This window comes from Phalacrocorax carbo, chromosome 10 (genome assembly GCF_963921805.1).
Source record: "Phalacrocorax carbo chromosome 10, bPhaCar2.1, whole genome shotgun sequence".
In the NCBI taxonomy this organism is placed as follows: Eukaryota; Metazoa; Chordata; class Aves; order Suliformes; family Phalacrocoracidae; genus Phalacrocorax; species Phalacrocorax carbo.
The window spans coordinates 4119058-4133382 of record NC_087522.1 but is presented as its reverse complement, the minus strand read 5'-3'; the positions used below and the strand labels follow the sequence as shown (position 1 = coordinate 4133382).

The 14325-nt window shown below is 56.2% G+C and overlaps 1 protein-coding gene across 2 annotated transcripts; it reads left to right on the top strand.

Moving 5' to 3' along the window:
* Positions 1-1353: 1353 nt before the first annotated feature.
* On the top strand, positions 1354-13856 carry NATD1 (N-acetyltransferase domain containing 1). 2 transcript variants are annotated; one of them, XR_010374595.1, is made up of 4 exons: positions 1354-1633; positions 9464-9582; positions 10386-12615; positions 12702-13856. XR_010374595.1 is itself a non-coding variant. In XM_064461507.1 (3 exons), exons 1-3 carry the CDS (start codon positions 1537-1539, stop codon positions 10500-10502), a joined length of 333 nt encoding a protein of 110 aa, XP_064317577.1. In that variant the 5' UTR covers positions 1354-1536; the 3' UTR covers positions 10503-13856. The 2 variants fall into 2 exon arrangements, 1 of the variants encoding a protein (XP_064317577.1); XM_064461507.1 differs by having other exon boundaries at positions 10386-13856.
* The last annotated feature ends 469 nt before the right edge of the window (positions 13857-14325 follow it).

The window sequence follows — 14325 nt, the reverse complement described above, 5'->3', positions numbered from 1 at the left end:
GCCGATGGAGCAGCACAAACCAAACAAATCAAGTGGCCTGATGAATTAATCAGCTGATGGACTCTAACTCAGGGAGCAAGAGCCAAAGGGATGAGTAAACAAAGGCCAAGCTACACGAGACGGTATTTAGGTGCAGAGTAGCTGCCAGTGAACTATTACAAGTTCTAGATTAATTCTAGGTGTTGCTGCTTTTCCTGTTGCACAGGCAGCCACCAGCTCACCTCGCTGTACAGATGGCACGCAGATGCCTCGGACAGGCTCAGCTCCTACCCCTGAGAGCTTTCAGTTCAAATACATCAATGTGTTGCTGCTACAGCTCCACGGGCATGGAGAAACACCCCCACATTTCCTCCCCCAGTTTTGCACGTGGTGGGTACAGCAAGGTTATTGAGTAGACCCTGATGTACACGACATGGTGTGTGGAAGCTCAAGTGCTTTTGTTTTTGATGGTGCACTTAGTGCAACTGCCCCACAAACAGTATGGCATGTACCCCCCAGGCATCTGTGGTATCCTGTGACAGCTGATGCTCAAGGTCTCCTTTGCTTTTGGGTCCAGTGGATGAGCATCTTGAAGCTGGCTGTTCGCACACCAGCGTGGCCACCCTGAGAAGCCTCCCGGTGCTTTCCAGGGTTTCCTGTGTCACAGCTTGATGGGACATGGCATGGCCCTGACGTGGGGCACTGCCAGAACCCCCTGCCCTGGGAAAGGGCCTGCTCCAGGTAGGGCAGAGCATCACATGGGGGCTGTGACCTGGGGTTTCCATCACACACCATGGTGCCTGTGCAGGCCACAAGCACAGCACCCATGCACCGCTCCCATGCGCTGATTGAGTACCAGTACACCGGGTCAGAGAACCCAGTACATGGGCAGGGTACTCAGTACAGTAAGTCCTGTAGAGCAGGTGGCACAGTGGGGCAGTACCAGTGGCCTAGCGCTGGGCCCCAGTGGGGTACCAGTAAGCCAGCAGACAGTACCCAGTCTTAGGACCAGTACGCCATTGAAGCACAGGTACAGAGCACTAGGGTTGCACTGGCGGGGTCGGGGTCCGGGTCCGGGTCCGGGTCCGGGTCCGGGTCCGGGTCCGGGTCCGGGTCCGGGTCCGGGTCCGGGTCCGGGTCCGGGTCCGGGTCCGGGTCCGGGTCCGGGTCCGGGTCCGGGTCCGGGTCCGGGTCCGGGTCCGGGTCCGGGTCCGGGTCCGGGTCCGGGTCCGGGTCCGGGTCCGGGTCCGGGTCCGGGTCCGGGTCCGGGTCCGGGTCCGGGTCCGCTGAGGTCGGCGGTGCGCTGCCCCTTTAAGAGCCGGACGCCCGTACCAAAACAAAACGGCGGCGCGGCCATTGGCTGGGGCGCGGGCACGTGGCGCACAGCTGGTTTCCTGCGGCCGCGCGCCGGTGGCAGCCCCGCGGCGTCCGCCACGGCCCGGCCCCGCCGATCGCGATCGCGATCCGCCGTCGCGATCCCGCTCCCCCCGCGCCGCCCTCGGCGTTTCGGGGCGGGACCCGGCACTGCCGGGGTTCCCTGTCTCGCCCGGGCCGGCCATGGCGCACTCGGCGCCGCTCGGCCTCCTGGAGCAGGGCTGCCCCATCCAGGTGGAGCACGATCGGAAGCGGCGGCAGTTCACCGTGCGGCTGAACGGTAAGGGACGGGGCTCCCCGGTGCCTTCCCTGATCCCTCTGCCCCCGCTTCCACCCCCCTGGGACACCCAGTACCTACACCCCCCCTTCCCCCGCTTTTTTCCCCCGTTTCCCCCATTTTCTCCCCACTTCTCCCCCCTTTCCCCGCCATTATCCCTCCATTTCCCCCCTCTCCCTGTCCCCCCAGTGCTGCCGTGTCCCACAGCACCTTCCCTTGTACACTCCACCTTGCCACCGTGTCCCCCCCACCCCAGTGCCCCCTGACATGCGTCTGAGCACATCCCGCCCCGTACCTTCCCCAGTGTCCCTGATTCCTACTGGTGCCTCCATCCTCCCTGCCTGTGTGTCCTGTCCCATCCCATCCCGTCCCCCGTCCCCCCCCAAAAAAATAACCTTGGCCCAGCAGATCTGGGGGTTCTTTTGGCTCCCTTGGTTGGTGTTGGGGTGTGGAGTCCCATGCTGGTCTGGGCAGGTCTTGGGGGGTCAGGTCACACACACCCCCCCAGGAGTAGGTGCCTTTGGGTGGTGTGGAGGCCCCACACCAGGCTGGGGTGGGGGGACGTTCCTCAGTGTGTGAGCTGCTTGGAGGCTTTTCTGGTGGGATTCCCGCCAGGAAGCCCCTCGGGGGTGTGAGCAGCCCGTGGGGCCCTGGTGCTGTGGGATCCTACACAGTTTGGTAGGATCCACAGCATGGAGCCAAGCTGCCACGAGCATCTGTGGGGCTGGGGCCGCAGAGACCTGGTGACGCGGTGACCCCCCAACAGGTCTGTCACCTATCAGGCAGAGTGAACAGAAAAGTAGGTGCCACTGATGTTTCTTTATGGCATGCCGATTCCTTTCCAGCCATCCTCTTAATGGTTAATCCCAAATATTCGATGATCCCAACGACTCTTCCCTGTCTGTTTGTGATGCCGAGAACTACTCTGGGGAAAACAGGCCATCTTGCTGCCCTACAGAAATTGCAGGGTAGTCGCCTTTTAAAATAAAGAAATAAAATGAGTAGTTCAGAAATTATACAGACTGTAGGAGGCATTCTCAATAAAACAACAGGAATAGTCTGGATTTTATTTTAGACTCTTTCCCCCCCCACCACCCCATTTTCATTTCAACCACTAATTACAAAGTGCAGGCTGGAGGCTCAGCAGTGGTGGAGCAAGGAAGGAGGAGACGTGTGTGCTGGGTGTGGAGAAAACAATTTCACCAACTGCTTATTTCAAACAGAGGGAGATCAAACAAGGTCCCAGGTGACAGATCCCCACTGCCATCATGAGAGCTGTAACATGTTGTCGCTGTCGGTGAAGTTGATATGTGAATGAAAGAGAGGGGAGAGCTAAGGACCAGAAGTTATTAGGGAAATGTAATCTTTTTATCGTGGTTTGCCGAATAAAACTTCTGCCATCCACACCATGGGCCACATAGCGTTTGGTGGCTGAGTGGGGGTGAGTCGGGTCTGGAGAGGTTGAACCTTGAGAGCGAGAGAATCGACTTTGGGACCCATGCTGGGAGTCGTGCGTAAACCCTCCCTGCTTCTGGAGGGGAGCACCACGGCTCGGGGAAGCCACCACCCTCCCCAGGGTTGTAGGTGGATTCCTGTGATCAGGGTTGGGTTTTTTCTGAATGTTCAGGAAGGCTGAACCCTTTTTTTTTTTGTGAGTTTGGCACCAGCCACATAAGGAAGCCAAGCTGAGCAGCGTCCTGGCGTGACAGTATTCCTGCTGCTGGGCTGACTAACGTCCACGCGGGATGGGTGATCTCTCCTTTGTGTTGGGCATTTGCTGATAACAGCCAAGCCTTGGAAGGTGGTCAGAAGATGACCATCACCATGGGAGTGCATGGCGGGGTGTTTATTTCCTTCATCACTCCCGCTTCTGGTGCGATGAGCATCAGTGATGCTGAATGCTCTGGCAGGTTTTCCCTGCTGCACGCAGGGGAATGACAAGAAAAGGGACAGGCAGAGATTTTAGCTTCAGTGTGAGCCTCGTGTCCCTCTGAGAGCACTTTCGTCCTGTGTTACTGCACTGTGACAGAGGTGAACAGCAGCCTGAGGGGCAAACCTGCAGCTTGCCAGTGAGCTCCAGGGTCAGCTTGTCTCTGGTGTCTCGGCCCTAATTTCAGCTAGATGTCGAGTGTGGGTGATGCTCTGGGAAAACACAGGTGCGTTGGGCTCGTGGACCAAGGAGCCAGGCTTTGCTTCTCTCCAGTAATAGCTAGCCTCTGAGCTGATGGCTCGGTGTTTTACGGTAGCGTGATGTTGGGTAGAAAACTTTCTACAGTGATACTCGTATGGAAATCCCCATAGCAAGAGGCCTCAGACACTGTGAAAGTTGTGAACTAGTTGTGAAAGTGTTTGTTTTCAGCACTGTCCTGTGTTTGCCTCTGTACCCACATGTAACCTCATGTCGGGACTCCCTCCTTGCCTGCAAGAAAGATGAATCGTGTTTGGTGTTTTCTGGGTTGCTCCGTGTTTCCCTTCTCTGACCCCTCATTGCTGCACATGGCTCCTAAAACTCTGACAGAAACAGCTGCTTCACTTTAACACATTCCCTTTTTCCTTGCATTTCAAATGCAGAAGCACTGAAAAGCTGAAAGTAAAGCTGATTATAACCAGACCTCATCGAGCTTCATTAACCCTCTGGGAGGAGGGTAGAAAGATGCCCAACTGGATTTGTAATCGGTGAAGATGTGACTAACAGCATGAGTTGGCCAGAAACGTCCTGATGCAGCGACTGTGTTAGAAAACATCAATTTGTCAAAGCTAAAAACTTCCATGGGAATCATATAGGCCGGTTTTGTCAGGAATAGTTGGGTTGGTTGGTTTTTTTTTTTATTAGAGATAAAATTTCTGGTCAAAACAAGAAATGCAAAGAACCCCCCCACCCCAAAGTAGTTGGCTGGTCAGTCCAGCTGCTGGCACAGCTGCTTGGGGCAGGGGAACAGCACTTTTAGAGGTGGCCTCTTTGATTTCTTGATGCCCATCAAACCCATCAGGCTCTCCGATGGGGAGATGGGCTTACCGCACTGAGCGGCTCTGGTTCCTCAGGGATGTGCGGGCTTCTTGCACACCCACGTGCGCATTCACTCAATGTGTGGGTTCAGCACGCCACACTTCCCAAACCTCCCGCTCCTCCCCAGCTGGCTTTGGGCAGGATCCAGTGGCTGGAAGCTCCTGCTTTGCCTGCTGCTGATTGGAGTCTCGGGAGCTCCTTGTCAGGACTCCGGGCTCAGGTGTATTAGGAAAACCGAGCAGGTCCTGCCTTGCTGCTTCTCTCCCTGCCAGGGCAGGTGCCCTCTAGGCGGGGAAAGCTGCCACATTTGCAGCGGGGACGAAAGGATCTGGCCACCAGACACTGCATCAAGATGTCCCTGCTCTTCTCCGGTGCCGCAGTTGCCTCAAGAGAGCTCCTAAACAGGAAACTGCTTCAAACCGGAGTGCCCCCCCACTGCCACTCTGGCGAGCGAGGCCCCTCGGTGACGGCTGCACAGTCTCTGCTTGGCCTTGTCTGTTGTGTCTTCTCTCCATAGTGACATGCCAGTGGCTCCCTGGGGAGCAAGGCCAGCCCGCGGCATGTACCGAGCACTGGCCTGGGATGCACATGTCCCTCGGGACATCTTGTCCTCTCAGCTCACCCCACACGCAGCTTTCAGCAGCCACCTTTCGGTTCAGCAGCCAGAACAGCCGAGCTGCCGCCCGCCTCTGGGCTTTCCTGGGTCTGAGAGAGGGAAATGGGGCTGGTGTCTGCTCTTCCCCACTTACTCTGAGGAATGGCTTTGCAGCAGTGCCTCAAGGAGGATGGAGCTCAGGGGCTGCCTCCAAAGGCTGGTGAGCACAGAAATTGGCCCGCAGGCAGCAGCCAGCCCTCGCCAGGCCCCTGCCCTGCTCCGGTCCCGGGCACACAATGGTGTATTGTAGGCTGGGGCTGGAACAGAGGGACAGGGAGAAGGCCTCAGGCTGGGGGGACGGGCCCTGCCGTGCTGCCAGTGCTGCAGCACCCCCTCACTGGGCAGGCTCCGTGCAGACCCCGGGAGAGGGGAGCGGCAAAGGCTGGGCTGGAGCCTGTGTCTTCCCGGACACCTGCCACGTCCCTTCCCCAGCTCGGGGCTGGGGCTGGGCTCACTGCTTAATTCCTCTGAGGCTCACGAGCCACCCGGCCTGGGGACTTGCATCTGGTGGTGCGGCTGAGCCAGTGGTGCAGGAGCCTCGTCTGCTGCCCAAAGCTGTCTGCCCTGCTTGGGTGGAAGTTCTGTGCCACTGGTCCTGGTGGAAACCCTCCATGGAGAGCAAGTTTAGACCTGGTCTCTCTTCCACCTCCTGGAAAATCATCCCCTTCCCTGTGTACCCTGTGGTTGGAGGGAGGGAGGGCTGGGGACCAGCTGTGCTGCCATTGCTGCCATTTTCATCAGGCAGCCTCCTCTTGCTCCTGTTTCTTGCTGTGCTGATTTGCATTGACTCAGACTTCCTCGCTCATGGTGGCCTCGAAGCCGAGGCGCTGCACAGGGGAGTATCTGCAAGTCAAACACCACGATCAGGCTCACGGGGCATCGCTCGGCTGGCTGAGACCTGAGCCTGTTTTGCCAGGCTTTGTCTGTGCAGGCTGATAAAATCCCTGCCCCAAAGTCTAGAGGGGCGAGACAGATAGGTGGGAGGCCGGCTTGTGGCATCCCCCTTATGCCATGTTTTATTGTGTTTTCTGCTTGTGTGCCCTCTCTTCAGCAGGGATTGAGATAAGCTGGGGCTGGGCTGCTCCTGCAATGGGTCAGGGCTGATTCCAGCTCCCCCAGTTTTGCAATGTTCTATTTGCTGGGGCAGCCCCCCATGCACGCCTGAGGTATGTAGCGGCAAGGCTTCTTCCAGCATTGTCCTTGCAGCAAAGTGCCTGTTCCCTCATCTCCTCCCTCTAGCCCTGGGGAAGGTGGGAAAACAAGGGTTATGCCAGAGCTGCTCATGGGGAGCCCAGGAACAGTCCTGGTTTGGGGGTACAGCCTGCTTCACCCTGCTTTTCCTGGAGGCTCTGGGCCATGGTGAGGGCAGCGTGGGGACGATGTGCAGAGCAGCTGTTTTTGAAGGAAACAGGCTTTCCGCTGGCCAGTCCTTCCCCGCCCTTCATAAGCAGTTGGCCACCTTCAGGCTCGCTCAGCAGAGGAAGAGGGATCTTGATCTCCAGGAGAGGCTGTTCCTGCAGGACCTGTGCCTTTTGGATCCCAGCTTGTTTCTCCTTTGTTGATCAGGGCTTTTTCCCACCTCCAGCCCCTGTGGTGGTGCCGTCCCGTGCATCCAGCTGTGCCCCGCTTATGGCTTTGGCTTGGCATGTTCTTGCCTGGGGGAGCTGCAGGGTATTTGCAGTGAACTTTAAGCATAGCCCCTCGCCTCTGGCTGTCCGCCTCCATCAGCTCCTCTTGCAGCCTGGGTGCTCCGTTTGTGGCTTTGCATCACCCACCATACTGCAGCGGGGAGCTGGAGACAAGGGACTGGGAGGTGGCCGGCGTAGCCCAGCCCCAGGGCTGCATGGGAGTGGGGATGCAGCAGTGATCTCCTCCCAAGCCGTCGGTGTCACCTGCAGGGCCCATACCAAACCCTACGGCACGAGTGTCCCTGATTTCATGTGCTGGGTGCCTTGAGGTCCCGTCACTGAGGTGAGCACGTACAGATGCATTTATGTACTTGGCTGAATCCGGATGTTTTTCTGAACTGGGACCAGTTTCCCCCAGTGGCGGCACCAGCTTTCTCTGCAGAGCCGGTTGTAAAATGCTTTGGGCTCTGCGTGTGTTCATCTGTATGCTAGTGGCACCCTGCAGCTCCCGTCCTGGCTGGGGTTTTGTGGTGCTGCTGTGAAACAGCGAATATCGAGGGAAAGTCTGTCCAGGGCAGATCTGAGATTCTTCAAACACTGCATCATCTTCTGCTTTAAAATATATTTTTGTGAGTGATACATCTATACAGATCATATACATATATTTATAAATGTATAAAAGTATATATTTTTTAAAAATCCAGTGATCTTTTGCTGTGTCATCACTTAGAGAAGGATTTAATTTTGAACTTACAAAAGCTTCAGGCAGAGCCTATGGAAAGTTTTGGCCTGGGAGGAGAGCAGCGTGGAAGGTCTGGAGCATGTGAAAGCCGCTGTCACACGAGCGTTTTACAGCCTGTGGTGCTGTAAGCTCTGCCGATAGCTCCTCGAAGAGACCTGCCGCCGATTGTGTCACTTCTGATGCAAGGGCACCTGGCTTTGCCTGTGCCCTGACCTGGGCAGGCTTTCTCTTGAGTGAGACAGGTCTGTGCTGCTGGGGAAGAGCTCAGCAGCTCCCTTGGCTCTTGACTTTGTTTGGGTGCCTGGATCCACAGGAGGAAATGCTGCAGTTCTCCCTTTTTCCCTGCAAAGATTTGCAGCTGTAAAATGGGGATATAGGATTTCATTTGCACTGGTCTTGCTAATGGGGAAGAGGCGAGCACCCCTTCAGCCCCTTCCCCACCCCATTACCTCTCCCCATCCCAGCGGTTCACCCAGACCCTCCATCCCAAGATGGAGAGGGGATTCTGGGATCTGTAGGGAGACTAAAAGAGCTTGGCTTTTTGGTGAACTAGAGGCTGAGAGGGGCAGGACTGGTGCCTGTAAATACTTGGTGGGGATGGCAGAGAGGGAACTTACTCATGTCCACCCAGGAACAATGTTGGCACCAGAATGAGCAGGCAGAAACCAGCAGAAATAAAATCAGGCTGGAAATGTGAAGGTTTCAATCCAGTGCAGGAGGATTGAGTCTCTGCCTAAAAGGAGCAGCAACAAAAACTTGAGCTCCTCTTGAAACACAGAATTCAAATGGTCTAATTTCTAGTGTCTCTTAAATACCAGGATCAGGGGAACCAGGCTAGGGTTGTCAGCTGAAACAAAATAAAACAAAGTGTATTGAGCTCAGCTAAAGCATACAGTAAATGCAGGTGAATCTTGCAGCCCTTCACCCTCCAATAACCATTGGAGGGAAAGGCAAGGTTTCCATTATTTTAACTGAGGTTGTGACTTTGATTGGAAGCTTGCATTTCTGAAACTCACTTTTAAATACAGAAACCCTCTAGAAATAAAATGGCTGCTTCTGCGTGGAAGGCAGGACACTAGCTCTCCTCCAGTTTACACGTGCTGAAACTTCTTTTTTCCGGTACTGAACTGCTGAGAAAGCTCAGGGTGTTGCAACAGGAAGCCTCTGTGTGTGCGTGCATGTAAATGTGTGTGCACAAACCCCCTTGCACGCCTGTGTGCGCTTTCCTGTGTGTTTGTGGGATTCATCTCTCCCAGCGCCTTCGCCAAAATGTGTCTGTCCAAATGCTGCAATACCAGGCCAAGAAGTCTTGTCCTGTTTTACATTCCATGACAAAAGAACTCCGCTGTAGAGAGTAAGGAACTGGCCGTACCTGGGTCAGCTTTGTCCTGTTCTCCCCTTCCTCCCCCCATCAACACATCCCACCCCTCCCTGCCAGATGCTTTCCTACCCTAATGTGTTGTGTTGGCATGTTGATCCTTGATACAGAGTTGTGTAGAAAAGGTCCAGGGGCTTGGAAAAGCCAAGCAGATCCACCTCTGCTCGCATCCCGGGGGGGGACCAGCAGGGATGTCCAAGTGTCACAGAAAGCAAAATCTCTGCTGAGACTTTCCACCGCATGAGAGCACCCAGGGCCACAGCTGTTCCTGTGGGTGCAAGGAGCCGTGCGAGGGCTGTTGCAGCAGCCCCAATGCTGCCTGTCCCCTGCTGTGGGCTCCCCAGTGAACGGCTCCATCCGACGGCAGAGCCCAGGGCTCCCCGGGGAGATCCTGAGCCTCGCTCCCTCTCTTGCATCCCCCAGGTTGCCACGACAAGGCGGTGCTGCTCTATGAATATGTGGGGAAGCGGATCGTGGACTTGCAGCACACGGAAGTACCGGATGCCTATCGAGGGAGAGGAATAGCTAAGCACCTTGCAAAGGTACGGCCCCAGCCACCCCCTCTACCCTGGGCAGAAGTGTTGCTGTCCCAGCTGCGGTTAGGGTCCCTGGCTGAAGCAAGGCCCCATTGCATTGGCATTGCACCTGTGTCCCATGGGAACCATCCCTGCTCTGGTGGGAGATTGGGGCAGATGGAAATCCGTGGTCAGATATTCCTGTTTCTGGTGGCAGGAGGGGCTGCGTGTGTGCAGGCACATCCAGCCCCTCGCCTGGGCTCGGCCCTTTCCTCCTCGCAGCAAACAGCCCTCGCACCCACCTTGCAGGGGCTGATGCGGTACCTCTCATGGGGCTGGACCCCCTCACCTCAAAGCTTCAAAGTCCTCGTGAGCCCTTTTCCTGCCTTGGGCCCTGCTTTTGAGGCCTGCAGACATGCAGGGAGAGCTGAGGAGCTGTGAGCACAGTGGTGGGGAGGACTGCAGCATGATGCTTTGGGGTTACAGCTACTCCCTGGCTCTCTGAGCCAGGGCAAATGGGTGACAAAGGTGGCCTTCACGTGATGTGGCTGGGTCACCTACAGTGCAGCATCTGCCAGGCTGGATGCGTTAAGGGTTACCCGGGGGGTCCCCACACACCTCTGGCTAAACTGAGGACCTTGTGGCACTGTGGGGGCTGTGACAGGATGGCTGTGCTCTCCCTCCACCTGCCTTGTGCAGGGGGTATGCAATGGCAACCTACTGCTTCCCTTGACTGCACGTGGGGAGTCCGGCGCCCAGGCACATTTCAGAGGAGAGCATAGGCTGGGTGTGCTGGTTGTAACCCATCTGTCCTCTCCGGTTGGTTGCAGGCAGCCCTGGACTTCGTGGTGGAGGAGGACCTGAAAGCTCACCTGACGTGCTGGTACATTCAGAAATACGTCAAGGAGAACCCGCTGCCGCAGTACCTGGAACACTTGCAGCCTTAAGGCAGGACAGCTCTGACACCAGCGCACCTGTCCCTGACTGTTTGACGCGGCCTTTGCTTCTCTGCAGTCTCAGGAAACCCCTCTCCCACGCTCACAATTCCCACTTTTTTTAAGCACGTCCATGTGGTGCATGAGTGTGGGCACGACCTCCTCCTCTCTGCCCACATGTGAGCATGGCTACAGCCACTGGGCCAGGCTGGCTCCAGGCACACACTGTGCTCCCCGGTGCTCTTCTTCCCAAGCCAGGGGGTGGATGAGGATGATTTTTCCACCAAATTCCATGAGAAGACCAGGGGGTATCCTGCTCTGCACCCCATCCTCTTCCCTCTGCTTGGCGACAGCAGTGAACTGGCTGAGGGATGTTGGTTAGGGATGGTCACGGGGTACCAGCCCCCCTTTTCTCCCGCCAGTTGGGGGAGATGCTGTGGATTAAGCCTTGTGGGACAGGGAGGTGCTGGACAAGGCCCAGCCCCGTGGCAGATTCATCCCCTGTGGCATCTGCTGGGCTCTGAGCCTGGCCCAAGCCCACATGAGGCACAGGTGAGAACGTGTGGGCCATGGTGGTGCCTCGGGGGCTTTGCTGCCCCGGCTGTGGAGATGCTGGGACAGTGACACCTTCGAGCCCAGAGACAGGAGCCGTGTGAGTAGCAGGCTTTGGCTGCAGGGGCTGTGGCAAAGTATATGCTGCATGAGTGCAGAGGAAGAAAGGTGGCTGAGTTTGCAGACGCTGCTCCCTGGAGATGCCAGCTCCTGCACAGCGTCTGTACATAGTCCTGGCGTGGCACCCCGGCAGGGTTGCAAGCCATTGTTCCTGTCTCTGCTCCCTGCTATCATTGTGCTGGTATGGACACAGCCTGCTCAGAAAAGCACCAGCCCCAACGGCCAGACTGGCCTAAGCAATGAAGGGATATCCCATGCTTTTGCAGGCACTAGGGTGGTTTCCTGCAGGTGAAGAGGAAGGCTCCCCTCATCTCCCTTGACTCCAGCTCTGCACCCCTGTCCGTGCTCCAGATCATAAGGCCTGAGCCATCATCGTATCCTGAGAGCATCAGGGTAAGGCCTCTGGAACCTAGTCCTGGCCCATCTCCAGGGCTCGATACTAGAGCTGCCTGCCTCTGCCTGGATGCTGGTCACTTCTCCTTACAGCCTTTGGAAAGAAGCCCTGGCTCAGGGCATTACCTCTCTGCTCACTGGCCTCCTCACAGCTCCAAGCCCAGGGTGCTGGCAGTATTGTGGGGTCCTTGGCCAGCAGCAGGAACATCCTCGTGTCATGCTGTTACCTCTATGATGACGACCTCGTAGCGCAGCTCAGTGTTGCCTCAGTTGGATGTAGAGGTAACACAGCAGGGCACTGCCTGGCTCCAGCTTGCTGCCTGTCCTGCCTTGCCCAGGCTTTCCAGGGCCTGAGCTAGATCCCAGAGCATCTTCCCCTGAGCTCTTGGGTGTTTGTGGTGTCCCAGGCTGGGCTGCAGTGGGGGAGATGGTGCTGCCAGCATGCCAGCCCTGGGTGGCTGCAGCCAGGCAGGATGAGGTAAGAGCCTTTCACCTGAAGGCTAAAACCAGATCCAGCTTATCTCTCAGCAGGGACTAAAGTTTACAATCTGTGCCACTGACCGAATGAAGCCCCGGCTAACAGGCAGCTCAGTCTTCTCTCAGAGCCCAGTGCAAAGTCCATGGCAGCAAAGGCAAAAGTTCCTACAGTCTTCTCTCCTGGCTGGTTTGGTTGGAGATGGAGACCCTGTGCCTGATCTCAGCAGGGAGGCCCTGAGCTGTTACTCCCAGCCACTGGCTCAAGGCGAAGACCTGCCACCTACTTGTGCTAGTGGGCTGCCTGCCGCCGACATAACGCAGCCCTTTGCCCGCAGGCTTGAGTAAAAGCTCCCCAACTCCATCCCTGCCCTGCCACACCACAGGCTGAGAGACCCCTCCCTGTGTCCACCACCTGCCTGGGGAGGGACCAGTGCCTGGCGGCAGGCCCATCTCTGTCTTGTGCTGCTCAGGAAAGGCATCGGGCTCAGCCCTGCCGCTGCGTCATGCTTCTGCCTTCTTGCTGCCTATTTCATCCTGGCTGCAACTTTCAGGGTGGCTTAGAGGGACTGGGAAAGGCTCACAGGTAATGAACGAAAGAAAAAGGGCTTGAAGAAAGCTGGGCTGCTAAATGTTCACTCTTTAACATGCAAAACACACTTCAACATCTAGTTACAGGAGCAAGGCTGGCTCTGTTACAGCCAAGTGATGACAGAACCGTCCCTGCCCTTGACCCCAAGGTGAAGCTGAACCCTCTCCTCTCCTGCAAGCCAAGATAAGACACTGTCGTATCTATGTTGCAGTGGGGCTGGTGCTTGGAAGAGATGTGTGCCTGGTTGCCTCGTGGGAGCAATAGCATCAGCCCAGCGCTGGAAGCCTCTGCCCTGGTTTTGTGCTCATTTCCACTGTATGACAGTTCCCACAAATACCCCATCGTGTCTGCCGCATGAGAGTGGCTCGCCAGAGGGTATGCTGTGGTCACCGCACCGGCAGGGTCCCAGCATTCAAGCCCTTCATGCTGCTCTGGCAGGAACCTCGTGCTTCCTGGTGCTGGATCACAAGTGGCGATCGCTGCCTTAAATCAGGCACCGCAAACAGTTTTGCTGCTGCTTCCCTTCGAGGTGCTACAATCCTTCCGGTGTCTGACCTGACGGAGATGTGTGCCAGTGTCCGTGCCAACTGTTTCACTGCTGTACCCATCTTCTGCCCTGGCCTTCCCTTCTCCGTGGTCTTTGATGTCGGCAAATAGCAATACCCACAGGTCACCAGTGATGCCACAGTCCACAGTGCTCCTGTGATCTGGCACTGCTGGGCGGGAGGCGGCTCAGTATTCCTTGGCGTTGGGCAGCTCTCCCTCCCACCTCCCTGCCAGCTGCCCTTTCCCAGCTTATCTCTGCAGGATGGAGCTTGGAGTCCTGCGCGGCCCCTTGGTGCTGACTAAGCATGGAGGAGTTGGGGATCCTGGACTCTCTCCGGCAACGGGAGTGTGGAAGTGGTTTGGTTGAATATTGAGGTCCTCAAACCCATTTGAACTACAGACCTTGGTGGGTGGGGAAATGCAGATTGGTGTCAAACCTGCTTCCGCCTCACCCAACCTGAAACACCCCCTCCCTCGTCCACTTCCCAGCGTTGTCTTCCTCTGTCCAAGGTTTCCATTCTGTTGAATTCGGTGGTTACAATGTGCCTTTCCTTCTCAGGACCTGTTACAAATGACCTTTCTGCTTTTGTTTATGTCTAACATTTATCTTTCTCCCTCCCTCTGTCATACTATAAAACATGAACATATTGCATGGAGTACAATACAATAAAAAGTGTGGCTTAACTGACCCACAGTGGTTCACTGTGCTGCGCTTGGTGGGAGGCAGGAGGAGGTGCCCGCAGAACCAGGGGACCTCGGGCAGCCCCAGCTCTGTCACTGCTGGGCTGGGTCGCTTCAGCAGAGACCCTGTTCCACAGGTCCTGTCAAACAAGTCTGCTCTCCAGTCCGTGTCTGGCATATGATTTTTTGCTGTCTTGTTGCTGCGTACTAATTTTCTACATAAATGTAAACAATCTTTTTCTCATCTCCCAAAAATACGTCCTCTAAGATCTAACGCCAAGTCTCTTAGACAGTAACTACAGTGCATCTGTCAGTGTCTTGAAAGGTGAGAGGAAAAGGCAGAAGTTGGCAGATCTGCACATTGGGGTACTCAGCAGCTACTCTCCTACTGCCTAACCCTCCCCTCCAAAAAATGGAGAGAAATGCTACTTCTCTCCCTCATGAGGAAGAGAACCCCAGCCAGGCAGTGAGGATGAT